The sequence below is a fragment of the Capricornis sumatraensis genome, chromosome 23, assembly GCF_032405125.1.
Source record: "Capricornis sumatraensis isolate serow.1 chromosome 23, serow.2, whole genome shotgun sequence".
In the NCBI taxonomy this organism is placed as follows: domain Eukaryota; kingdom Metazoa; phylum Chordata; class Mammalia; order Artiodactyla; family Bovidae; genus Capricornis; species Capricornis sumatraensis.
In genome coordinates, this window is record NC_091091.1 from 11471540 (window position 1) to 11497177 (window position 25638).

The following is a 25638-nucleotide window of genomic DNA, read 5'->3' on the forward strand; positions in this document are numbered from 1 at the left end:
AATAAGTTATATAATCTGAGACTACTGGAAATTTCTTTTTGAAAATACAAAACTGCAGGTGGTTATAAGGTTTCTTGAAGCAGACTTTGAAAAGAGGAGGTATGAAGAGATTTAATTATTGCCTAGTACCCAGTAAGAATCTGCTGGGTGTTATTCCTGGCATTATGCACGTCATTTTTCTTGGTGTTATTCATGTCATTCTTGGCAGCAGCATCTCCCTGTAGCTATGGAACTCATGATGACTGAGTCTTCAGGGTCAGCAGAAGAATGTCTTTTTCTTTGAATGATCTCCCACTCTGGATAATCTCCCTTCTGATGAACTTAATGTCAAATGTTTAGGGGCCTTACTATATCTGCAACAATCTGTTCATCTTTGCCATATGACAGGATGTAAACATGGGAGTAATGTCCCATCGCCTATGCCATGTTTTGCTGAGGTCAAAAGGTAGTCACAGGTCTTCTCTACACTCAAGGGGAGGTGATTATATAAACCTGCGGATCCCAAGGCGTATCACCGCGCCATCTTAGAATTCTACCTACCGTAGCCAGGAAGACTTAGGTTAAGCCCAGACTGGCTCCAGGTCTAAGAGTCCATGCTCTCAGTCACAATGACCTTCTTTCTCCTTTTGAAGCAAGTAAACCCACTTTATAACCTTGCATGGTGTTCTAAGAAAGATAACACCCAGCAGATTCTTACTGGGTACTAGGCAATAATTAAATCTCTTCATACCTGCTCTTTTCAAAGTCTGCTTCAAGAAAACTTATAACCCACCTGCAGTTTTGTATTTTCAAAAAGAAATTTCCAGTAGTCTCAGATTATATAACATTGCAATCGGTTCATATTTTTTCTCAGGCAGAAATGACCCTGGGTTTTGGGATATGAGACTTGAGTTCTCAAGAAATAACCCTAGCTCTGCTTTTTTCTGCCTTTGAAACAGATGAAGTGATTAAGAAGAAACAGTGAACGTCGTCATCTTGTAGACAGGACAGCATGGACCAGCCATTAACTGTGAACTCCCTGGTAGGTGGCACCAACTGATATTTTACATGTGGTTCGAAAACCCAGAAAGAAGAACAGAAACACGCCAAATGTGAAATGAGTCACAGTGACTTCAAGAAGTTAAACACTTGCTGTTTTCATCCATCTGTGTGGTCCTCTCCTTTGAGGAAGTGACTAATAAAACCATCTTTGTTAGAATTAAAAATAATTCTTTTTTTTTTTTCCATGAAAGTATGAAATTTTAATTCTCTGGTTTGGTTCCAGGAGTGTAGTTCTTTAGCATGACACCAGAGATAATTTGTAATGTCAGAGATGACATTGTAACAGGTACTTCGACTGTTCCGTGCCTCAGTGTTTTCACAGATGAAAAATTAGAGGCTTAGCTTGTGTAGTAATAGCTAAGGAAACATTTTATGTTTAACACCGAGATGCGGCTTTGGGATCCTTGTGTAAATGTGCAAATACCTGAAACACTTGTCCTTTTCATCTTTTCCTCTTACAGCCAACATAGTGCACACCTTCTTGAGCTACATCTTAGGAGAAATAATGTGCTAAGAGGAAATAACAGGGGCCTAGGGATCCCATGGGTTTATTGTGTGTCCCAGATCAGTCTCTGGATGTGAATATAGTGACATTATATAATCTCCATGGCCCAGTTTTGTGCTTTGTGCCTTACGACTTTGGAAACCATAGTTTTAGTGTTACCAGCCTATCACTGGGGCTTGCTAAACAAAGGTTGTCATTACCATCCACCTTCTCCTGATGACACTCCCAAACCCACTCACTAAACTTGTCACCCTGGGGGCAGCAATATACTGAATACCCTATACACACAAAGCTTAGCACCAGAACGCAAATAGAGGGCCTAGTGCTTGCTCTGAAACGGTAGTGTTCTCTCTCAGTGGAAAAAGTCCTTCACAGTTGCTCAGTTGCTTTTGTGAGTATGTTTGAGGGGCAGAGAGTTGCAGGCACTTTTTATTTTCTGACACTGTATTGTCAAGACTGTCACATTTCCACCTCCGTAGAAGGAGTCATTTTCTGGAGTTCCTTGTGTGTTTTTCTAGAACGTTAACGTGCAAATAATAAAATTTTAGTGGACATGTCAATGTAAAAATGAACACTAAGGCTTTGTCATCTGGAAAATTTTATTTACATCCAAGAAGTTCATCTTGAAAAATTATAGAAAAATTATAGATTGATGAAGAGTTTAGGCTCTTTCCCAGTTTATCTCTGAAACCAGTTTTAACCTTAAGTAGAGTGGCACCGTTCCCATAGATGGAAAATAAATATTTTTTTCTTCAGGTAAAAAGATAGTCTAATTATAATCACATTGTTCCCTTTCTGCCTTCTTCCTTTATTTGATATATTTATTGGTTATCATTTGTGTTACAGGGAATATACTATATTCCAGAGCACAAAGATGAGTGTAAAATGATTCCTTTCCTTCAAGGAGCTTATAACGAGTAAAAAATACTTGTAAACAAATAATTATAACTCAGCACAGACTGCATAATAAAAAAATGGACAAGTTACTTTTCTGCATGCAGTGCTGGAAGTCTGCCCTAATTTTCCTAGATTTTTTTTCTGATGTCACTGAAGCATTAATCTGTGGTCATATAACAGCATTCTTGGAACACAGTCAGGATTATTTGGTTACATGGGGTTTATGCTGTTTCCTCACCAGCAGAGCTGAGAAGCTGCCACAGAGACTCCGTGTCCCACAGAGCCTAAGCGATGTGCTATAGGGCCTTTAACAGGAAAAAAAAAAAAATTGTTGACTTTTTCACCTTTCATAAGTACTGACTTTTTATTGAATAATTATCCTGAATTTATATGTTCTGTGTTTTTCCAAATGTGTATGTGTTTTTATTAATAAAACACAAATTATTAATATCACAGATCCTTTTTCAGTTATTATCATTACTTTCTTAGGGATGAATTAACAGTATAATTATGTTGGGGGGCTGGGGGGTAGTGCAGGGGGGTTGGGGGGGGGGAGGTTCTGTGTCCATATGCTGAAAAAGGCTTCTCCAAGACTTACTGGTGGGGTTTTATTCACTTGGTAAAGATGCAAAGAGGCCCTGAAAGCTTCTCATTAAACCAAGTGTATTTTGGAATAGAATTGAATACATACAGTAACTTTGGATCCAGAACATGTCTTGGAGACCCTTCGAGTGTAATGATATGATCCCTGCCCTGGCAGGAATCCATCTCTTGGCTTACTTCCATAAGGACATAATGGTCAATGATATTTTACCTAAAATGACCTATAACATTCACATACCCAGGAACTGCCACATAACCGTAGCTGAAACCTGCAAGAGATCTTAGTCCAAAAGGGTGTGTTTATCCTGCAGATATGTGGTTTTTTGGTGTGCAGACCACATGTTTAAGCAAAAAGACCTCACTTTTATCATGTTATTAACTCATTTAAAAAAAAAAACTTTCCTTAGGTACTTATGTCAGATATTTAGTCCAAAAAATACATCTATAATTTCAGTCTGTTCGTTTCTTCTTATAACCGGAGATTCAAATTTGGCTCTGCAGAAAAAGTTAGCTGCGATGCCAGACCACACGGATGTCTCCCTCACCCCAGAAGAACGAGTCCGCGCCCTAAGCAAGCTGGGCGGGAACATCACCATCAATGAAGACATCACTCCACGCCGCTACTTTAGATCCGGAGTAGAAATGGAGAGGATGGCGTCTGTGTATTTGGAAGAAGGAAACCTGGAAAGTGCATTTGTCCTCTATAATAAATTTATAACGTAAGTATTTTATCTTGGAGATCTTTGAAGTGAGAACATGGGGAACGAATATTTACATGCTATTTTGATGAGACAGCTTCAATGCCAGGCATATATTCATACTCAGATCAAATTTACAATCTCCAGAAGCAGGAGCGGGCCAGGTTTTTAAGTGACCAAGTCATGTACTCAAAGGTGTCCCAATATTGTCTCTGAGGCTTAGGGGTGGAAGATCAGAGATGACGTGAGGTACAGGGATGTATGTCCATAGGCCAGCACTTGTAACCTGACTGCCCGCTTCTCTCTCTCCACAAAATTTCTTGTTCCCTGTCATTCTCCCTTCACCAGAATGCAAGCCTTTGAGAGCAGACAGCATATTGTGGCTCTATCTAGAGCATCTGAAACGTGCCATTAACATTCTTGCAATTTAATTTGGTGGGTTGAAACAAGGGGTAAATTGATGATCCTAGGAAGGGAACTGATTGGGAAACAGAGTATAGTAGTTGATTTCACATTGCAGTCAGTATTTCTTAAGGCAATTATTTAGCTGTGTAAGAATTGTTGTGTATAAAAGATGTTCCAATATATTGAAAGTAGCAACATCAAAGTAGTCATTAAAAATATCACACTTCACATTAGATAGATATTTATTAATAACGTATCCTCATTTGAACTAAAAAAACGGGATTTGGACTTTCTATACCAATTTGCCATCTTACTGACTGTGAAGATCTCCTGTTACCAAAAGTGATCTCATCAGAGCCGAAGCCCTTATCTTTGTTTCCACTGAAAATTACTCATCGATTAATTGTATTAATTTACTTGGGGATTTAATCTGAGAACATGCAAGAAGTTGAAAAGATTAACTTTTTTAAAACTTGGTTTTGGCTGCGATGGGTGTTTGGTGCTTTGTGCAGGCTTTCGGGAATTGTAGCCACTGGGGGCTACTCTCTAGTTGTGGTGCTGGGGGGCGTCTCTTGCTGTGGAGCACAGGCTGTAAACACAGGGGCTTCAGTAGTTGATGCTCTCAGGCCATAAAGCCCTAGCTTAGTAGTTGTGGCACACGGGCTTAGTTGCTCCTCAGCACGTGGGATCTTCTCGGGCCAGGGATCAAACCTGTGTCCTCTGTACTGGCAAGCAGATTCTTATCCACTGCACCACCAGGGAGGTCCAAGGTCTTTTAAATGCTGCATCCATGATTCTACCATGGGTGAAATTAAAGGCAATTAGTATAGTATGCGAAGTGATCTCTTCATTTTATTCACGTTAATTAACTTATTGGAAATTTAGAGAATGGTTGGCAGCATTCATTTTAACTGGGAAAAACAGAGACTTTCAAGAACGATAAGAAATAACTATCAAATTGGATGTTATCAACTGTCATCGATAGCACACATTTTCCATTTTAGTTTCTGAAGTGTAAGTTACAAATTTATAATATTTTTTTCACCTTCTGAGTTTTGCACACACACGTAAATGTGGTAAAGGGCCACTATACTATCTGAAAGCTTCTCATTGGCACCAGTGGTAAAGAACCCACCTGCCAATGCAGGAGACCCAACAGACTTGGGTTCGATCCCTGGGTCGGGATGATCCCCTGGAGTTGGAAACAGCAACCCACTCCAGTATTCTTGCCTGGAAAATTCCATGGACAGAGGAGGCTGGTGGGCTACATACAGTCCATGGGGTCACAAAGAATTGTTTATGACTGAGTGACTGAGCGCACACACATCTCTCTGAGTTGCTGAGGAATCAGAATATTTGAATTCTCTCCCAGCACTAACGATATGACCGTTGGTTCAGTTATCCACTGTGAGTTCAATTTCTCATCTACATAAATTAAAGGCTTATAGGTGAAAATCTGAGGTCTCTACATCTCTGCATATTAGTGACTTTATTCTACATATAAAAGACTTAGGCAACTGACACCTTATGTAGTTTATGTAAGCTTTAATTTTCTCATTTGAGAAATAAGAATTATAATACCATGCCCATGCATTTAGTAGACGAGATGTAAATGTATATGATTTGTAAACAACAGAACATCAATAATTATAAATGAAAGTTGCTCATTCATGTACAACTCTTTGCAACCCCATGGACTGGAACCTGTGAGGCTCCTCTGTCCATGGGATTCTCCAGGCAAGAATACTGGAGTGGATTGCCATTCCATTCTCCGGGGAATCTTCCTGACCCAAGGATCAAACCCAGGACTTCTGCATTGCAGGCAGATTCCTTATCTTCTGATTCCTTACCTTACCATCTGAGCCACCCATGGGTGTAGATATTCTTAGTGGTCAAAAATTCCTATTCTCATTTCTGTAAAGGAGACCTAGCCATTCTGCAGTTAGGAAGATATGAGGAGTTCTGCCTAATGAAATGTGAAGGAAAATTACATGTATCAGCTCCAGCCTGAAACAATCAGAAGTCCTTAGTGATTCTCTAGTCCCTTTTCTTTCCCTGACCTATGTTCCAAACAGAGCAACTACAAGATACCAGGGTCTCCATCGGTTTCCATCCTCCATCAGCTTGGGTTCCCAAGTATCTGAACCTTCTCACAAACCCCAGCTTGTACTGGTACCAACCATACCTGGGAAATAAACATTTGTTATTTTAGGACCCTGAGCTTTGGAGGTTGTTCAGTTACTGCAGTATAGCCTAACCTCTCTCAGCCAATAAAAAACTAAGTAGTTAATTGAAACATGTCTGTGGTGAATCAATAATTAAACAATTTCAGAGGAAGGAAGAATGTGCTACTATGTTAATCAAAACTAGTATTTGCTCTAAGGGCCATTCATTCATTTAACAAATATTAATTGGGCATTTATTATGATGAGATGGACACTATTCTACAGGCTGAGGATACATCAGTAACAGGGAAAAAAAACAAAATTTCATGCCCTAGTGGAAGCAAAATCTTAACTTTACCTGGAAACAATGAACCTGGTTTGCTGTAAGGATTTCCCTTCATATTTACTGTCCCTTGTTCCTGAAAAGGTGATGAAAAATAATTAACTATTAATTCAGTTCAGTTCAGTCACTCAGTCGTGTCCGACTCTGCGACCCCATGAATCGCAGCACGCCAGGCCTCCTTATCCATCACCAACTCCCAGAGTTCACTCAAACTCATGTCCATCGAGTCGGTGATGCCATCCAGCCGTCTCATCCTCTGTTGTCCCCTTCTCTTCCTGCCCCCAATCCCTCTCAGCATCAGAGTCTTTTCCAATGAGTCAACTCTTCACATCAGGTGGCCAAAGTACTGGAGTTTCAGCTTTAGCATCAGTCCTTCCAATGAACACTCAGGACTGATCTCCTTTAGAATGGACTGGTTGGATCTCCTTACAGTCCAAGGGACTCTCAAGAGTCTTCTCCAACACCACAGTTCAAAAGCATCAATTCCTTGGCGCTCAGCTTTCTTCAGAGTCCAACTCTCACATCCATACATGACCACTGGAAAAACCATAGCCTTGACTAGATGGACCTTTGTTGGCAAAGTAATGTCTCTGCTTTTGAATATACTATCTAGATTGATCATAACTTTCCTTCCAAGGAGTAAGCGTCTTTTAATTTCATGGCTGCAGTCACCATCTGCGGTGATTTTGGAGCCACCAAAAATAGTCTGTCACTGTTTCCACTGTTTCCCCATCTATTTCCCATGAAGTGACGGGACCAGATGCCATGATCTTCGTTTTCTGAATGCTGAGCTTTAAGCCAACTCTTTCACTCTCCTTTTTCACTTTCATCAAGAGGCTTTTTAGTTCCTCTTCACTTTCTGCCGTAAGGATGGTGTCATCTGCATATCTGAGGTTATATTTCTTCCAGCAATCTTGATTCCAGCTTGTGCTTCTTCCAGCCCAGCGTTTCTCATGATGTACTCTGCATAGAAGTTAAATAAGCAGGGTGACAATATACAGCCTTGACGTACTCCTTTTCCTATTTGGAACCAGTCTGTTCCATGTCCAGTTCTAACTGTTGCATCCTGACCTGCATATAGGTTTTTCAAGAGGCAGGTTAGGTGGTCTGGTATTCCCATCTCTTTCAGAATTTTCCACAGTTTATTGTGATCCACACAGTCAAAGGCTTTGGCATAGTCAATAAAGCAGAAAGAGCTGTTTTTCTGGAACTCTCTTGCTTTTTTGATGATCCAGCAGATGTTGGCAATTTGATCTCTGGTTCCTTCGCCTTTTCTAAAACCAGCTTGAACATCTGGAAGTTCACGGTTCACATATTGCTGAAGCCTGGCTTGGAGAATTTTGAACATTACTGTACTGGTCTGTGAGATTCTGTTAAGTATTCTGGCTGACATTTATCTGAGTTATAAATTTTCATATACAAGGTTTTAATACACATATGTATACCATATCGGGCTCCCCTGGTGGCTCAGCTGGTAAAGAATCCTCCTGCAATGTGGGAAACCTGGGTTCGAGCCCTGGGTTGGGGAGATCCCCTGGAGAAGGGAACAGCTACCCACTCCAGTATTCTGGCCTGGAGAATTCCATGGACTGTTCCATGGGATTACAAAGAGCTGGGCACAACTGGGTGACTTTCACACCATGGCACTGCTGGTTCATCAGTGGCCCTTTGAATCTGTTCTGTGAGAAGGTGTCTTTTATCCATCTTTCCGAACTCTTACATTTCACGTGATACTCAGTGTTGCCAGCACTATCAGAAGTAGAATGGTGCTCTAGTAGGGTTAAGTGCCCAAGATCTGAGAAAAACTAAAGTGATGTGATCTGTTGAGGAGCATCCTGACTTTAACCCTCTTAACCTCAGTGCTTAGTTTGCCGAGCTTAACTCCTCTGTAATGCCAGAATCATATTCATACCAACCTTTGATGGCAGATGGAAAGAATATAGGTTAAATAAAAAGGAAAATGGCAACCCACTCCAGTATTCTGGCCTGGACAGTCCCATGAAGGAAGAACCTGGCGGATTACAGTCCATAGGGTCACAAAGAGTTGGACACGAGTACACATAAAAAATGTCATTAACCATGTCCTTTTGAAAAGGAGGTTCGTTCTTATATTAGAAACCATCACTGAGCTTTTTCTGTCATATAACTCTAAGGATGTGTTTTCTCTTTCTCCAGTTTATTTGTAGAAAAGCTTCCCAACCATCGGGATTACCAGCAATGTGCAGTACCCGAAAAGCAAGATATTATGAAGGTATAGAGTGATCAACTCTCTCCGGAGGTTCAAGTTCCCCAAGTATCCATTATTGATTCATCCCTTTTCCTTCCTCCTCTGTCTAATCCTCTCGAGAGTTTCGGTGCAAAAAAAAAAAAAAAAATCATTCCATTAGCTGTGATATTTCAATCTCTTCTTAGACCTTTAGTCATCATTACTGTGAGATGTCTACTTAAAACTGGGAGAAGAAAAGAAAAAAATCAAGAATGCACTTGATCGTACGATATGAAGAAGGAATTATTTTATGATTACTCTCAGAGATTGAAGGAATAGTTGTCTCTTTCCCCATACTTATTTAAGACAATCATTTTGGCTGGTTTTGATTATTCCATACAATTCTCAACTCAATACCTATTTGAAAAATCAGTGTTGATTATCAAGGCGGCCACAAAGTTCTAGTCATTTTCTTCTTCTAGTACTCACCTCTTAGACAATGAAGTCTTTAGTGAGTGACCTGAAATATTCCAAAGGAAAAGGAAGGCTGCTGAAATGTATTTATTTAGCAGCAATGTTTGCTACATATATAGTTTCAAATATCTTTAGCTGAGAATATATCCTCTTAGATAACATTTAAGCAATGTTTTCCATTTATTTAAGTAGTTTGGATTGATTTTATGTGATGGAGATAATGTACACAAAGTCAATCACAACATGAAATTTGAAATTACTCTCCAAAAATATTTTACCGCATAATGGAATAAAAACTCTCTTAGCCAGTTATGTCGGGCTTCCCTTGTGGCTCAGTGGTCGTGAATCCACCTGCAATGCAGGAGATGTGGATTGGATCCTTGGGTCAGGAAGATCCCCTGGAGAGGGAAATGGCAACCTACTCCAGTATTCTTGCCTGGGAAATCCCATGGACAGAGGAGCATGGTGGGCTACATACCATGGTGTCACAAAAGAGTCAGACACCACTTAGCAACTAAACTACAACAACCAGTTATGTCAGGCCTGAGGGTGCCTGTAAGTAGAACACAAATGGTCATCTTCACTGTTAAATTTCTGTACACTGTCTGAAGGGTCCTTCCTTATCCAGCCTTCATGTAACATTTCCCTTCAGTTCTCTTGTTCATTTAATGTCAGAAAGTTCTGGATGGAAACCAAGGTGTTAGGCTGCCAAGATGACTCTTTTACTCTAATTTGGTGGTGGTGGTTTAGTTGCTAAGTCATGTCCCACTCTTGCAACCCCAGGGACTGCAGCCTGCCAGGCTCCTCTGTCCATGGGATTTTACAGGCAAGAATACTGGAGGGGGTCGCCATTTCCTTCTCCAGGGTTTCTTCCCAGCCCAGGGATTGAGCTCAGGTCTCCTGCATTGCAGGCAGATTGTTTACCGACTGAGCTACAAGGGAAGCCCACTCTAGGATTATTCTTATTTTCACTTATAGAGAAAAAATTCTGCAAAAGCGTATACATTTTCTGTTTGTGCTCATTGAATAAATGGATCAATGGATGACAAAAAATTAAGAGCACAGAAATTTTAATGGAAGAGCTTAGTTAGAGTTAGGTGTTTTGGGTTTTAGTCATAAGGAGACCATAAGTCAGTTATATGACGCTGGACAAGCCTTTTGATCTCTCTGAGCCTTTGTTTCCTCATCTGTACTAAGGCTTGGGGTGGGTACTTGGATGGTATTTTCATGCCATCAAGCAAGAATCACTGAGAAGTTGTTTGAGATACAGATCCCAATCCTTTCTCTGACTATGTTGATTCAGTAAACCTGGGGTTAGGCTTGGGGATCTATATTTTTATAAAAGGTGCCTCAGCTGCTTTTTACAGTCCCGCTAAGCCTAGGGATCTCTACTTACCATGTTCTCCAATGTCCCTTTTAACTATGATGCCATATAATTTACATACCGTGGAATGTGCAGTTACAAATCCACTACCTGAAAATGAGGTACCTCCCTATACAAAATGCTTCCCTAACCAGTGGAGTCAATAAAGGTCTTACAAAGGGGATAATTTTTTCTCTTCTCTACTGAAAAGTTGTATTTTGGAGCCCTAGAAAATATTGATTTTTCCACCTTCCTGTTTGGTGACTTGTGTCTTGATTTCTAACACACATACCAGTTGCTTTCCTTTCTCAGCTGAAGATCTGAAAGACTCTACTGAAAATTCTACTAATCAATATGTGTGTATGTATTTTTAAAAGAAACTGAAGGAGATTGCATTCCCAAGGACAGATGAATTGAAAAAGGACCTTTTAAAGAAATATAACGTAGAATACCAAGAATATTTGCAAAGCAAAGTAAGTTCAATTGGTACATTTATTTCATGAATTGTTTTCTGTGCAAATATTTTTTTTAAATTTTATTTTCATGAGTTTTTCAAATCTCATATGCATTTAAATTAAAATTAAAGAAACAGTGATGGAAAACACAAAGATGTTTAAATTTTTATTCCCCAACAAGATCTAATAAAGTGAAACATTAGAAAATAGACTTTCGACAGTAATTTAACCAGAGTGTTCCTTCACTGTTTACGTGAGGCTACCACAACATTGTCAGTTGGCTATACCCCAACACAAAATTAAAAGTTTAAAGTTGGGGAAAAAAAAAGAATAAACAGAGCTTTTTGACCAACTCTTGCCAGTGTAATCTTGAACCAGGTGGCTGCTCTTTAGCAATGAAAGGAGGCAGTAAGAGAGGTAGGGAGAATAGTACATAGTTTCTGAGGTATCTAATTCAATTCTTAAATATTTTAATGTTATGTTATTATATTCTTGAATATTATGCTTACTATAATAACATAGAATAATATCTAGCCATATGAGTGAAATGTAATCATATCATCAAAGGATGATGACTTCTGGATTCTTCTTAAATAGAGAGTGAAAAGAAAAATTATGTCTGAGATCAAAGGACATTGAGTGATGAAACTGACCGATCAGTCTATAAGATATTCCTGTTCAGCACTTGAACTCTTAAGGTTTACAGCTTCGGTTTTGCTGTTTTGTTTGACTGTGTGTTTATGTGCTTTGAAAGTTTCACTATTGCTGATTCTCAGTTCAGTCCAGTCTCGTTACTGCTGAACATGGTCACAGGCCTTGTTTACTTCCTTTGGTGTCCTGGAAGTAGGTTTGCGTGAGCCGTGTGCACTGAGTAACAGAAGGAAGGTTGAAATCAGAAGATTCCCTCCAGTGTGGATAGTGATCATCTGATTTGAACTGTGAAAGACTGGGGCTTCCCAGGGGGCCCCTGGGAAACGGTTAAAGTGGTAAAGACCCTGCTTGACCTTGGTCAGGAAGATTCCCCTGGAGGAGGGCATGGCAACCTACTCCAGTATTCCTGCTTGGAACATCCCTATGGACAGAGGGGCCTGATGGGCTGCAGTCCATAGCGTCACAAAGAATCAGACACGACTGAAGTGACTTAGCAAGCACACACGCGAAAGACTGAAGTAATTTTGGCGGCCCAGACAGGACAACAGGAAGGGGGGAGCAAAGCCTGTTGAGTTCCCCTCCCTACTCAGCGGTGTGAACGCTAGTCCCCCCTGCTCTCTGGGAGGAACAGCGCCAGCAGTTGTGGTCTGCTGTTAGTGACACTAAGGATAGTCCACAATAGGATCCCAAGTATATGACAAGTAGAAATATTTGGGGGGTAGTGTGGCAGCCTTTATGTCTGGGAGACATGGACATGGCGGTAAGCCTTTGCTGCAGGCAGCACTCACATCAACTGCAGTCTGGTAGAATGCAGATTCTCTGGCCCCTCCCCAGACCTGCTAAATGCCAGTCTGCCCTGTAACAGGACCCAGGGGATTCGTGAACATAAAGTGCAGCTTTAAACTGTGTCCCCCACCTCGCTCCTGCCTCCTAGTAGCTCCCAAAGTTTAGTTTTCAACAGAATTATTTGGGAAGCTTCTTAAAGATTAGTTCTCTGACCCTAGATATTTTTGTTAAGGCTGGGGAGTTTGGGAATCCTCATTTTTAACAAAGCTCCTATTAGTTTGTTCTGATAGAGATGATGACCCCATTCTGAGAACCACTTTTTAGGGATACCCCCTTCTCCATTAAGTCCCAGCACTATGACTTCAAGAGTCCAATGCAAAAGGGTTCAAGGGTGGTACTGTCCCCAAGAGCTTCGGATGATGATGACAGTGTTCTCTCTGGCGCTGTCTCATAGGGGAGCCACTAACCTGGGTACTTAACACATGGCTAGTGAGACTAGGGGATTGAATTTCGGGTTTCATTTCATTTTAATTAAATTTCAATAGTCACATGTGGCTAGTAGCTACTATACTGGACAGTGCAGTCTAGGGTAATATGACCCTTCTGTGAAATGGTCTGATCAGCCAGGCTATGCAGACAGTCCTGACTTTGATTTTCTAGTATTTAAAAGCACAGGAGGATGGAGGGAACTTGATTATCCTGGCTCACCTCTGGTAAAATATGAGTGGACTCCAAACTGCTCCTGAAATCAGATTAAGGGGCTTTTCCCACTATGTTCCCACTCCAGTACTCTTGCCTGGAAAATCCCATGGACGGAAAAGCCTGGTGGGTACAGTCCATGGGGTCACAAAGAGTTGGACACGACTGAGCGACCTCACTTTCACTTTTCGTTTTCATGCATTGGAGAAGGCAATGGCAACCCACTCCAGTGTTCTTGCCTGGAGAATCCCAGGGACGGCGGAGCCTGGTGGGCTGTCGTCTGTGGGGTCGCACAGAGTCGGACACGACTGAAGCGACTTAGCAGCAGCAGCAGCAGCCACTATGTTATATATTTCTCTGGTGGTCTCAGGAGTGTCCCTGTAGGCATGTGGGAATATATAGCTGTGTCTGCTGGGAGATTGAAAGCATCTGCTTTTTTGGCCTGGAAACTAACCTTTTCCTGTGGCAACCACGTTTTCTAGAACAAATACAAAGCTGAAATCCTCAAAAGACTGGAGCATCAGAGGTTGATTGAGGCGGAAAGGAAGAGGATCGCCCAGATGCGCCAGCAGCAGCTGGAGTCAGAGCAGTTTTCGATTTTTGAAGATCAGCTCAAGAAGCAGGAATTAGCCCGGAGTCAGGAATTAGCCCGGAGTCAGCTGCGAAGCCAGGAAACGCCAGCACTGTCAGAGCAGATCGATGGCAGTGCTTTGTCCTGCTTTTCCACACACCAGAACAATTCCTTGCTGAATGTACTTGTAGATCAGTCTAATAAAAGTGACGCAGCCAGTTATGCTGGCCACTCACCTCCCATCAACAGGGCCTTAAAGCCAGCTGCCACTCTAAGTGCTGTTCAGAGTAAGTCATACACGCCCACAAGATGTGCAATCACCTCTTTTTTGGTTTGTTTGTTTTTCATTTTTTTTAATTTATTTATTTTTAATTGGAGGATAACTGCTTTACAATATTGTGTTGGTTTCTGCCACACATCAACGAATCAGCCATCGGTATACATATGTCCCCCCTTCTTGAGCCCCTCTTCCCACCTCCCACCCCATCCCACCCCACTTGGTTGTCACAGAGTACCAGATTTGAGCTCTGTGGGTCATACAGCAATTTCCACTGGCTATCTAATTTTATATATGGTGATGTATATGTTTCAATGCTAGTGACTCAATTTGTCCCATCCTCTCCTTCCCCTCACTGTGTCCACAAGTCTGTTTGCGATGGAACCGTATTTCTGTGACATTTGGGCAGGGTCTACTCATTTTATCATGAGCCGTGGTAGTTCCCCTGTATGATGTGGTATGAATGACTGTGTCATCTGCGTTTTGCTATATGTAACCTTAACATTCAGGAAATGTGATTTGCCCCCTGATAGAGCAGAGACTCAGAGAAGGCAGTGGCAGCCCACTCCATACTCTTGCCTGGAGAATCCCATGGGCGGAGGAGCCTGGTAGGCTGCAGTCCACGGGGTCTCGAAGAGTCAGACACGACTGAATGACTTCACTTTCACTTTTCACTTCCACGCCTTGGAGAAGGAAATGGCAACCCACTCGTGTTCTTGCCTGGAGAATCCCAGGGACAGGGGAGCCTGTTGGGCTGCTGTCTCTGGGGTCGCAGAGTCGGACACGACTGAAGCAACTTAGCAGCAGCAGCAGCAGAGCAGAGACTGCATAATAAACAAGATTATATTTGATCATGATACAGATATTTTAGAAGAGAAAAATTCTGAGCATTTTTTTCATTCATGTATTTTAATCAAGAAACACGTAAATCCTAAAAGGTAAACACTTAACACTGGAGAAGAAAGAAGATGCTGGCAAACTTGTTTGTCCAGAACTTTGCTCAGTCATTAAATGTAAATATTTAGCATTTCCCTGGCCCAGGAGGCCCCACACACATGGGTGGTTAACCTCCCAATGGATTATGTGTCTCTGCCAAGAATTAGTGCTGCTTGGGACTGTTACATCAGTGCTGGCAGGTTTCCAAAACCAAGTGGGAAAATTTCCCAGCAAACACTGTCAGATGGAGTTTGTATTTCTTTTTGTTTGGAAAGACTTACGATAAGCAGTCATGCTATGAATGACTCTACTGCTAGTTATTGCTGAAAACATGGTGCTATTACTTAATGATGACCAACTCCCATATAAGCAACACATGGCAAACACAAAAAAGAGTATCCTAAGGCTTACAGAATATGAGATGTGTTGTCTGCAGCTTCTGCGCTTTGTGCCAAGTGAAAACAACATGCACGCATGTGAACAGTGGATCTAAGACCCCACGATGGGAAAGCGCTTGCACCTTCCCACTTACACACAAACAATCTGTATGCAAAGGGCAATTCTACCTTCCTTCTGGTCACTCTTCACTTTGATAAGTTTTAAAACAAAATGCAGGGAGGGGAGCACCAGATAATTTCATTTTTAGAATTTATATTTATCTGTAGTCACTTGAGGGATGGGATGTAAGGTGTGTTTTTTTAGCTTTTTCTCCCTTTTCTGTTTCTTAGATTTCGTGGTTGAAGGACTGAGATGCGTCGTTTTATCAAGAGATCTTTGCCACAGATTTCTGCTGCTGGCAGAATCCAATACAGTGAGAGGAATAGAAACCTGTGGAATACTCTGTGGGAAGCTGGTATGGACTGTGTTTCATGTCTTCTCTGCACAGGATACTGTCAGTAAAACTGGCTTTCTTGTGATGAGTTGAGCAGAACAAAAACATCCTCAGTGTCATTATGAAATTACCTGTATATAGATTAATGCGATAAAAATACTGTCATTAATGGAATTATCCTTCTAGAAAATAGATCACAAAATCTCAGGGAGGCTATAAAGTTTGTTGTAAAGAACTAATCACACTGTAAATTAAGTCTTTGTTTAGAAAAAGGGGCGTTTTCAGATTTCCAGAACTGTCTAGTTTTCTAAATCAGATTTCTCTTGCAATTGTTAGTTTTGGGTGTATTCCTATAATTAACTCAACTTGCTTGTATCTGTGGCAGTGATAATCTTGCCACCCTTTTTCAGGTATGTGATGAATAAAGCTAGGGTGGTGTTGTTTTCTTTAAAGCAGTGGTTTCAGCAAACCGCAATCACATAGCACCAGTCATATTTAAGTATGGAAGATTTTATCAGAAAAAAGTGATGAAAGACAATGTCAGACTAGAAGGAGATAAAAGAGAGAAGATGCGTATATTTTTCTACTTCAAGAAAAATATACTCTCTTTGGGGTATCAGTTTATATTTCTGAATCCAGGCACATTTTCATTCCTAAACATTTACTTGAGGACTGTTATTTAATGATATGTTTCATTCCCTGGTGGCCTAGAGGGTAAAGCGTCCGCCTGCAATGCAGGAGACCCGGGTTCAATCCCTGAGTCAGGAAGATCCCCTGGAGAAGAAAATAGCAACCCACTCCAGTACTCTTGCCTGGAGAATCCCATGGAAGGAGGAGCCTGGGAGGCTGCAGTCCATGGGGTCGTTAAGAGTCAGACACGACTGAGCGACTTGACTTCACTTTCATTCAACACACATTCTCCTACTGTATTCCAGTGTTGCGTCATCATGGTTTCCTCCAGGCAGAGGAAGCAGAGAAGATAAGCACAGAATAACCTGTCATTTCCTCCCCACAGCTACCTTCTTTGCCCTGCAGGGAGGCAGTATGCTATGGCTGCGTCTTCCCCAAGACCACATGGTGTACTTAGTTTGATTGATTCATTCATTCTACATTCATCCCTTCATCAAACAAATATTCACAGGCCCTGCTCTAGATGTTGGCATTCAGAAGCCTGCAACAGCCACAGTCTTGCCACATGATACCTGTATGATGCTTATAAAGAACCAGACAGATGACTAATTATAAATGGAGCTGGGTGCTCTCAGTGGAAGTGTAGGGTATCCTGGGAAGGTGTATGGTGGTCCAGTGGCTAAGACTCTGCACTGCCAATGCAGGGGGCCTGGGTTCGATCCCTGGACAAGGAGCTAGATCCCACATGCAGCAACTAAGACCCAGTGCAGCCAAATTAAAATGAATAAATGATTTTTAAAATAAAAAAAGGGGGGCTTCCCTTGAAAGGTAATATTTACATTATATATATTTAGAATACATAAAGTTAGCCATGAAAGGAGGGGCTGGGGTGGAGGGGAGTGTTATAATCAAGGTCACAGGAATAGTGCCCAGTTTGCAGAAGCATCCTGAGAGCAGAGACAGGATGGTGCTGTCGAAGGAGGGATAGCTCCTCACTGCACAAACATCTCTTATCTGAGGATCCTATCACTACAACCCTCTTCCTTTCAACTCTGTCTTTTACCTAAGGGGATAAAGGAGGGGAAGGGAGTGACAGGATGAGATGTTGGTTGGCATCACTGACTCAATGGACATGAGTTTGAGCAAACTGTGAGAGATAGTGAAGGATAGGAAGGCCTGGCGTGCCACAGTCCATGGGGTTGCAAAGAGTCGGACGTGATTTAATGACTGAACAACAATAAAGGGATAAAAGATTGTTTTCTTTCCCCTTTATCTAACTGCCTATCCAAAACAGTGTCTTAATTGTGGAAAATCCCTGTGAATCCCTCCCCGCAATAGTAAAAGAAAGTCGTGAGTCTTCAGGTGAAATTAAATAATAAGAAAGACCATCAACCTTCACAAACCATTAGAAATTGTCCTTCAGTAAAACCACAGTCTTATGTAATGACCATCTCCCCTTCCAGAGAAACCTGCTGTTATCTTATTCTGATTTTTCTATGGCAGTTCTAATGCAGCGTTTTACTTACTATCTAAACTTCCGGGGATCAGCCCAGGATACTGATTCCTATTTATGATACATTGTTCTGTTGTGAAAATGGGTTTCAAGCGCCAAACAATTGTCTCTCAATGTTTTTGGTAAATGGTCCGTTTTCAGGTCTGGGCCTTTGTTTTTGAATTGTGATGTGGGTTGGGAGGATGATGTAAGTGGTGGGTGCTTTCTAGTCTTATTAAAACATTACACTTCCTACTCAGGCTTTCTTTTTTTTTTTCCTCTCAGGTGTTTATTATTCTCTTTGCTCTTTGTTTTTCAGACACATAATGAATTTACTATTACCCACTTAATAGTGCCAAAGCAGTCTGCGGGACCAGACTATTGTGACGTGGAGAATGTAGAAGAATTATTCAGTGTTCAGGATCAACATGATCTCCTCACCCTGGGGTGGATCCATGTACGTTCGACCTTTTGGGTTTTAGGTTGTTGTTGGTTTGTGTGTGTGTGTGTGTGTGTGTGTGTGTGTAAGGCTTTTTTCCTCCTGGAGGAATTTCAGCTTAATCGAAATAATGTATTATTTTTAATTTTTCCAAGTGTAATAAATGTCATCATATTAAAGCATTTTCTTCAATGTGAGGCAATGTCTAAATATGTCAAATCTGGATTTGGAGAGGGCTGTTATAAATATGCTTTTTTTCTACCATTCCAAGTTAAAAGAGAAACTTTTGGAAGTCAGGTTGGCTTGTCTTAATGATTTCATGTAGTCTAATACAGGCCTGGGCTTCCCTGGTGGCTCAGAGGGTAAAGCATCTGTCTGCAATGCTGGAGACCTGGGTTCAATCCCTGGGTCGGGAAGATCCCCTGGAGAAGGAAATGGCAACCCACTCCAGTATTCTTGCCTGGAAAATCCCATGGACTGAGGAGCCTGGTAGGCTACTGACCATTGGGTCACAAAGAGTCAGACACGACTGAAGTGACTTCGCTTTCTTTCACTTTCCGTCTAATGTGATTAGACAATTATTAATATTCCTTTTCCACTGGCTGTGGGTCTAAAGTAGATTAAGAAAATTTCTGAAAATGTTTCTTGTAAACAATGTTTGTACTTGTCAAACAGGGACCATACTCTCCACTGTATAAAGACCTCCCCTACAGGCCACAGATATTTGTGCCGTTGCTTATATAGCCACAGAGTGGGACCAAAAATTTGTGTTCCAACATTTACCAAGCCACCATAGAAGCAGGACAGGGCTTACAAATTGAAAGACATGAATTTAAATATCACCTCTGCTAAGAATTCACTGTAGGAATGTTGGCAAGTGATTTAAGCAATCTCAGCATCAGCTTTTCTTCCATAAAATGGGGACATAATAATGGACTTCGTATGTCAGTGAATTTCTCAACACATTTTCTTCTAGGGACCCAGAATATTGAAGCAATTGTTATTGGTGATGATACGGTACTTTTACTATCCATGTTTTCTCTATTTGGTGAACGTTTTTCCATCCAGTCTCACACTGGGCCTGGGGTAGGAACAAGTCATCTCACCAAAGACTGAGAAAGAACTACCTTTTATTTTGCTTGCTTTATAGAGAAGTATTTAATAACAATATTAAAATAACAGTAACGGCAATAACAGCAATCATAACAGCTAATGATTTTGACAGCTTTCTGTGTACTGGGCACTGTTCTATGAATTTTACATTGGTTGTCTCACTTAATTTTCATAGTTATCCCATTAAGAAAATTATTATTATCATTATTTTACAACTGATGACATAAGTATAAGGATGTTAAAGAATTTTTTCAGTTTTTGCTTACAACTAGTAAGTGAGGAAGCCAGGACCCAGCATGAATACAACCTTGGATTCATGATTTAAGTGGTCACATTCCTTTTCGAAAGTGGTTGGAGTTTATTGTGAATTTGAAAATCATTATGAGTGCATGTATTTTTCATAGTCAAATATAGACTTCTGATTTGCCTCTCATAAACACTTCCAAAACCCAGAAGATAGTTCTTTTAATTTATAAGCTCCCCTTTCCTCTCATCATCCAAGATGAGCACCAAACATCTTCAACAGCTCTGAGAATTCCTTTCTCTTATTGTAGGGGGTGGAGATCCATGAAGGGACACCAGCTTAGTGGGATATATTTAGCAAGAATTTTCCTTCTGAGTGCACAGTTTCATATCTTAGGTATCTTGCAGTCGAGGTTCTGTTCCTTGCAGGCAAGTTACTTAAAGGAGCCTCAGGATCTTTATACATAAAACTGAGATATTAATAATAAGTATCTCCCAGATGAGTTGCAATGATTAATTGAGGATCTGTTTAAAGCCTCTGGCAAATCTCCAGTTTTATCTTTCCCAATAAGCAGAAAGTATATAAACATTCCCGAGAGTCTCTTTTTAAAGTCATAGTTATTCCATAGATGTATGAAGGGAAGGATTATTTCAGTATGACATTTTTCAAAATCCTTATTTGATTAATGGTGGTAAAAAAGATAAAGCAAATAGCTAGAGTTTTTCCTTGGAATGGGCTCTGGTTTTGGTTAAGACTTATCGGTTGCTTGTTCAGTAAGATTCTCCTCTTTTCTTTTTATAGACACATCCAACCCAGACTGCATTCTTGTCCAGTGTTGATCTCCACACTCACTGTTCCTATCAGCTCATGTTGCCAGAGGCCATTGCCATCGTCTGTTCCCCAAAGCATAAAGAGTAAGTGGACCTCACGAGGGTGTAAGTGAGGTTTCGTCTGGGGCTGCTGGGTTCAGGTGTGCCCACACACCAGGCTGCAGCCCTTGGATAAGCCGTACACCGTGCCCTTAGGGAAAAGAGATCGGCTCCTGCTGGCTTCCAAATATGTGTAGCTCTGCGGTCTTTTGCTTTTTAAGGTCTTTCCCGTGTCATAGAATTCTTTCTTTACTTATTGTGACCTTGAAGTGGATAAACCAGATGTTTCAGTTTGCCATTTAGGATCCTGGTTCTGTTATATGATTTCTTTTGTGAGAAGATGTCCAGCTCAGGGAATTCCCTGGTGGCTCAGTGGTTAGGACTCCACACTTCCATTCGTGGGGGCATGAGTTCGATCCCTGGTCAGGGAACTAAGATCCTCTTCCCACACAGTGTGGCCAATAAAAAAAGAAAGAAAGAAAATGTCCAGATTTAGCTTAATTATCTCCAAAATCTTAAGTCTTGGGGACGATGATTATTGCAGCACAGTTATGAGCAGAGGAGTCAGCCATGGAATCCCAGCTTGATTAGCGACCACTGTGAGCCTCAGTCTTGTCAGATCCCTGATACCTGCCCATCACAGATTAATGTGAGGGTGAGCCTAGATGATAGTTTATGTAAAGGGCTCAGCATGGTGCCTGGAACTATGGCCAGCGCTCAGTACATATTTGCTGTGACTGTATAAATATCAGTCACACCTTAGAAATGCTGCAGATGCAGTTCCAGGCCACCACGATAAAGCAGCTGCCGCAAGTCACACGAATGTTCTGGTCTCCCAGTGCACATAAAACTTTGGTTCACACTGTAGTCTGTTAAGCGTGCAATAGCATTATGTCTAAACACTGCACAGACCTTAAATTTAAAAAAAAACATATTACTCAGAAATGCTATCATCTGAGTCTTCACCAAGTCAGAGAAGTAACAGCAAAGATCACTGATCATGCTTTTCCATAACAAATACAATAACAAAAAAATTTGAAGTATTGTGACAATTACCAAAATGTGACAGAGAGATTTGAAGTGAGCAGATGCTGTTGGGAAAATGGCTCCAGTAGACGTGCTTAATGAAAGATTGCCACAACCCTTCAATTTGTAAAAAACGCAGTATCATTAAAGGGCTGTAAGTGAAGTGCGGTAAAATGAGTGTGCTGGTCATTTTATGTATGATGGCATACACGATAGACAGAGGATAGAAATATCCGTCACTTGTAATTTCTTCCCATGGGGTCTTGGCTTTTCCTCTAAGGTGTCCCACTGCCCCGTTACAGTCCTTCGGGCGCTTGGTATTAGCATTGGTACCTCCAGTCTTCCTCTAGGCCGGCAGCACAATATTGATTAAAAAAAAAAAAAAAAACTGTAAAGTTTATAGTTTGTAGCTTCTTTCTCCATTCCATTTGAGGAATATGTATGCATGTGCTGTTCAAATAAAACATCTGCAAAGCCCAGATGATCCTTAATTTTTGTACCTTTTTTCCCTAAAATTTAGCACCGGCATCTTCAGGCTCACTGATGCTGGCATGGTTGAGGTTTCCGCTTGTAAAAAGAAGGGCTTTCATCCACACACCAAGGACCCCAGGCTGTTCAGTGTGAGTAGATAGACAATGCTGATTATTTTCTGTACACAGTATTTACTTTTCACCCCTTCCTTTTTTAAAGAATTGAAAATTGAAATATAGCTGATGTAATGTTAGTTTCAGTTGTACAATTTAGTAACATTTTCATACCTTATGAAATGATCACCACAGTAAGTGTAGTACCATCCGTCCCCATACTAAGTTATTACAATATTATTGACTATATTCCTTATGCTGTATGTTACACCCCTGTAGCTTAAAAAGATGTGGCATTGTATATGTACACACACACACACACACAAACACATGCATACAGTGAAATATTATTCAGTCATAAACAAATAAAATCTTGTCATTTGCAACAACATGGATGAATCTATAGGGTATTATGCTAAGTGCAATAAATCATTTAAAGACAAATACCATATGATTTCACTTATATGTGGAATCTGAAAAACAGAAATAAAACAGAGTAATAGATACAGAGAACAAATGGGTGGTTGACGAGGGTAGGGGGTTTGCAGGGTGAAATAGATGAAGATTAAGAGGTATAAGTCTCCAGTTATAAAACAAATAAGCCTCTGTTTTTTAAGAGGGAAACAGTAGCAGTATGATATAGGATAAAACCCTCTATTGCTTGGTTTAGAATTTCCTTATCTCACAAACTTAATCAAAGTCTTTGTATTTCCTTCTGATGTCTTGTCATTATTATTTACAAAGGAAAGAGTATTTCTGTAGCAGAGTTGATTACATATAAAGTTTCCTTCCCATCACTGTATATATGTGTGTCTATATATATTTAAACAATTATAGTTTTCTTTGGAGTCCCCAAAAGCAAGCAGTTATTAAAGAAAATGAGATTAAATGTGTCTTGAATTATTACTGCTTGATACGACCGAATTAGTTTTTCATAGCAGTTCAATGAAAACTGTAGTCCCATTTTTTGATGAGCTTTGTATAATTCCAGAGTAATATTATCTGAATACATCTTTTTCTGTTTGCTTGGCTGTTCCCTGTCTGAGACATCAGAGAAACATGATTTTGAAGTTAGGATTTATTTAACATGAAAGCCACTTGGCACCTTCTGTAAATATTTTCTTGCTGTTGAAAATGAGGATATATGGTTATGTTTGTTCTGAGTGGAAATATTTTTCAAAATTAGGAACATTTTAAAATCAGGAAATTCATACTCCTCCTCTAGAGAGAATCATGTTAAACATGATTAGCTACAGCCAGTCTTTCTTTCCTAGGTCTGCAGACATGTGTTGGTGAAAGACATAAAGATAATCGTGCTGGATCTGAGGTGATACGTTCTGCAGATCAGCACCTTCCACGCCAGACGCTTACCATGGACCCGTGGTTGCCGGATTTTCTTAAGATGTTTCCAGAAATGGCTGATATTTTATATTTATACATTTTAGATCAGAGAGTTTGATATTTATTACTTTTGCACATTTTGACGCTTTATTTTTGGGTTGCTTTGTCTTAAAAGAGGTCACAGTGGAGTTGTCGGTACCTATTAGTGTGCCTGGGTACTATGACCACATAATAAATTGTGCTGCAAACAACATGTCTGATTTTAAGCTTATTTTTTGGATGTATAGTTGATGTACAGTATTATATAAGTTTCAGGTATACAACATAGTGATTCATAGTTTTTAAAAGTTATACTGTCTGGTATTTTGAGAGATCTCTGCATGAGTTTTTAGAGCTTCAGATGTTTCACTATTTTTTTTCCCCTGTAAAATGCAGTTCCAAACAAGAAATTCTGAGTACCAGGTGATCTCTAGGACAGGCCATCTGTTTCTGCAGCTTCTCCCTGGGGGTGGTCAAGAAGAGTGTGAGAAGGAATACAGCTGCAGACAGTTGAGTCCATCCTGTGATTTTCAGCGCCAGGGAATCCTGGCTTAGAGTCTGCAGTCAATCTTAGTGTAGGAGACCAGGGCCTGAGCTACTATCCAGGGGTCAGGTGTCAGAGGGCCTGAGATAACCTGTGATTCATGAACTTGATTTAGAGGAGTAAGAGCAGAGACACTTGAGAGAGAAATAAAAAAAGGCTCAGATGGAAGCATAAAACCTATTTCTGTGGAAGTCAGTGGGGTGACAGGGAGAAGAAATGAGGCATAGGAAATCCTGATAATTCTCAACCAAAAAGAAGAAATACAATCATTTGGAAAGAACATTTGTAATTAAAAGTGTCTACATAAACCAAGGCACAGGGAATAGGAAGAAAAATGTTTAAACTGAATAGGGTATCATGAATATAATGGGCTTAGAATGGGGTTTGTGACTGGTACCTGGATAATAAAAGTGTTTACCTGGATTGAAAGATAATGGATTAATAGAAGGAAAGAGGGACTGATGGAGTGTGTTGACAGGTTGAATTGGTAGGAAAACCTTGAGCGTGGAAACATTATGAAGAAAATTTAGCCCAAAAGAAAGGGAGAAGAAAGGAAGGCAAGCTAACCTGATCTAATTTCTCTTTTTAAAGTCTTGCCTGTCAACCACAGCTTTCCCAAATTTTACCTTCCTCCTGGCATGGTATCCTAAATGCTCTTGTCTGCATGTACAAGCTTCCACTGTTCAGCGCCAGGACTTCTGTAATCCTTGAAGGAATACTCCCTACACTCTGCTTAGATGAAATGACATTCCTCCTTCTTTTGTCTGCTCCCTAATACAGGTATCATGGCAGCCAGCTTCTACTCCAGTTCTCATTCACTGTGGGCAGCTCAGTGGCTTGTTTCTGCCTATGACAACTTATGGGCTTGGAAAGTTGTTTCCAGACCCCAGAAGCAGATCTTTGCCTGCTCAAAGCACGAGACTTGAGACCATAGTCTCTGTCAGCTAAGGGCAAATGACCTCTGTGAACCTGGCTCCACAAACAACCCACTTTCCCCGGAGTGATGCTGTCCTCAACATCTTAGAATTTAAGGACAGCGTGATCCTGACATACTTGATCACAGGAAAAGATTATATAACTTATTCAAGTAAAAATAACTGTTAGGACTGGGCAGAACTGAGAAATGAATATCCTCACAGTAGAAACCAAAGAGGAAGAGATCACAGGATGTGAGATGAGAAACATCTGATGAAAAAACTATGGCCTTGAAATGGTGCCTAGAGATAGAAAGGGCTCAACTGAAAGCCCAGAACTTTTAGCTTCTTAGCTTTCTGGAGAGAACAGAAAGAGCTACTATGACCATTTGGAGCCTATTATATCCCTTCTGAATAGCAAATCAGACAACTCATTTTTCATTAAAAAGATTATGTCTCCTAAAGGAGTGGGGCATTTTTGGCGTTTTTATTCCCT

General features: G+C 40.6%; 1 protein-coding gene across 1 annotated transcript; it reads left to right on the forward strand.

The window, feature by feature from the left end:
- The first annotated feature begins 991 nt into the window (after window positions 1-991).
- Window positions 992-23741, forward strand: STAMBPL1 (STAM binding protein like 1). Its single transcript, XM_068961601.1, has 10 exons — window positions 992-1021; window positions 3548-3765; window positions 8833-8908; window positions 11078-11173; window positions 13774-14149; window positions 15804-15928; window positions 18349-18486; window positions 20627-20739; window positions 22241-22340; window positions 23579-23741. The coding sequence occupies exons 1-10, from the start codon at window positions 992-994 to the stop codon at window positions 23633-23635; spliced, it is 1329 nt and encodes a 442-aa protein (XP_068817702.1). The 3' UTR covers window positions 23636-23741.
- The last annotated feature ends 1897 nt before the right edge of the window (window positions 23742-25638 follow it).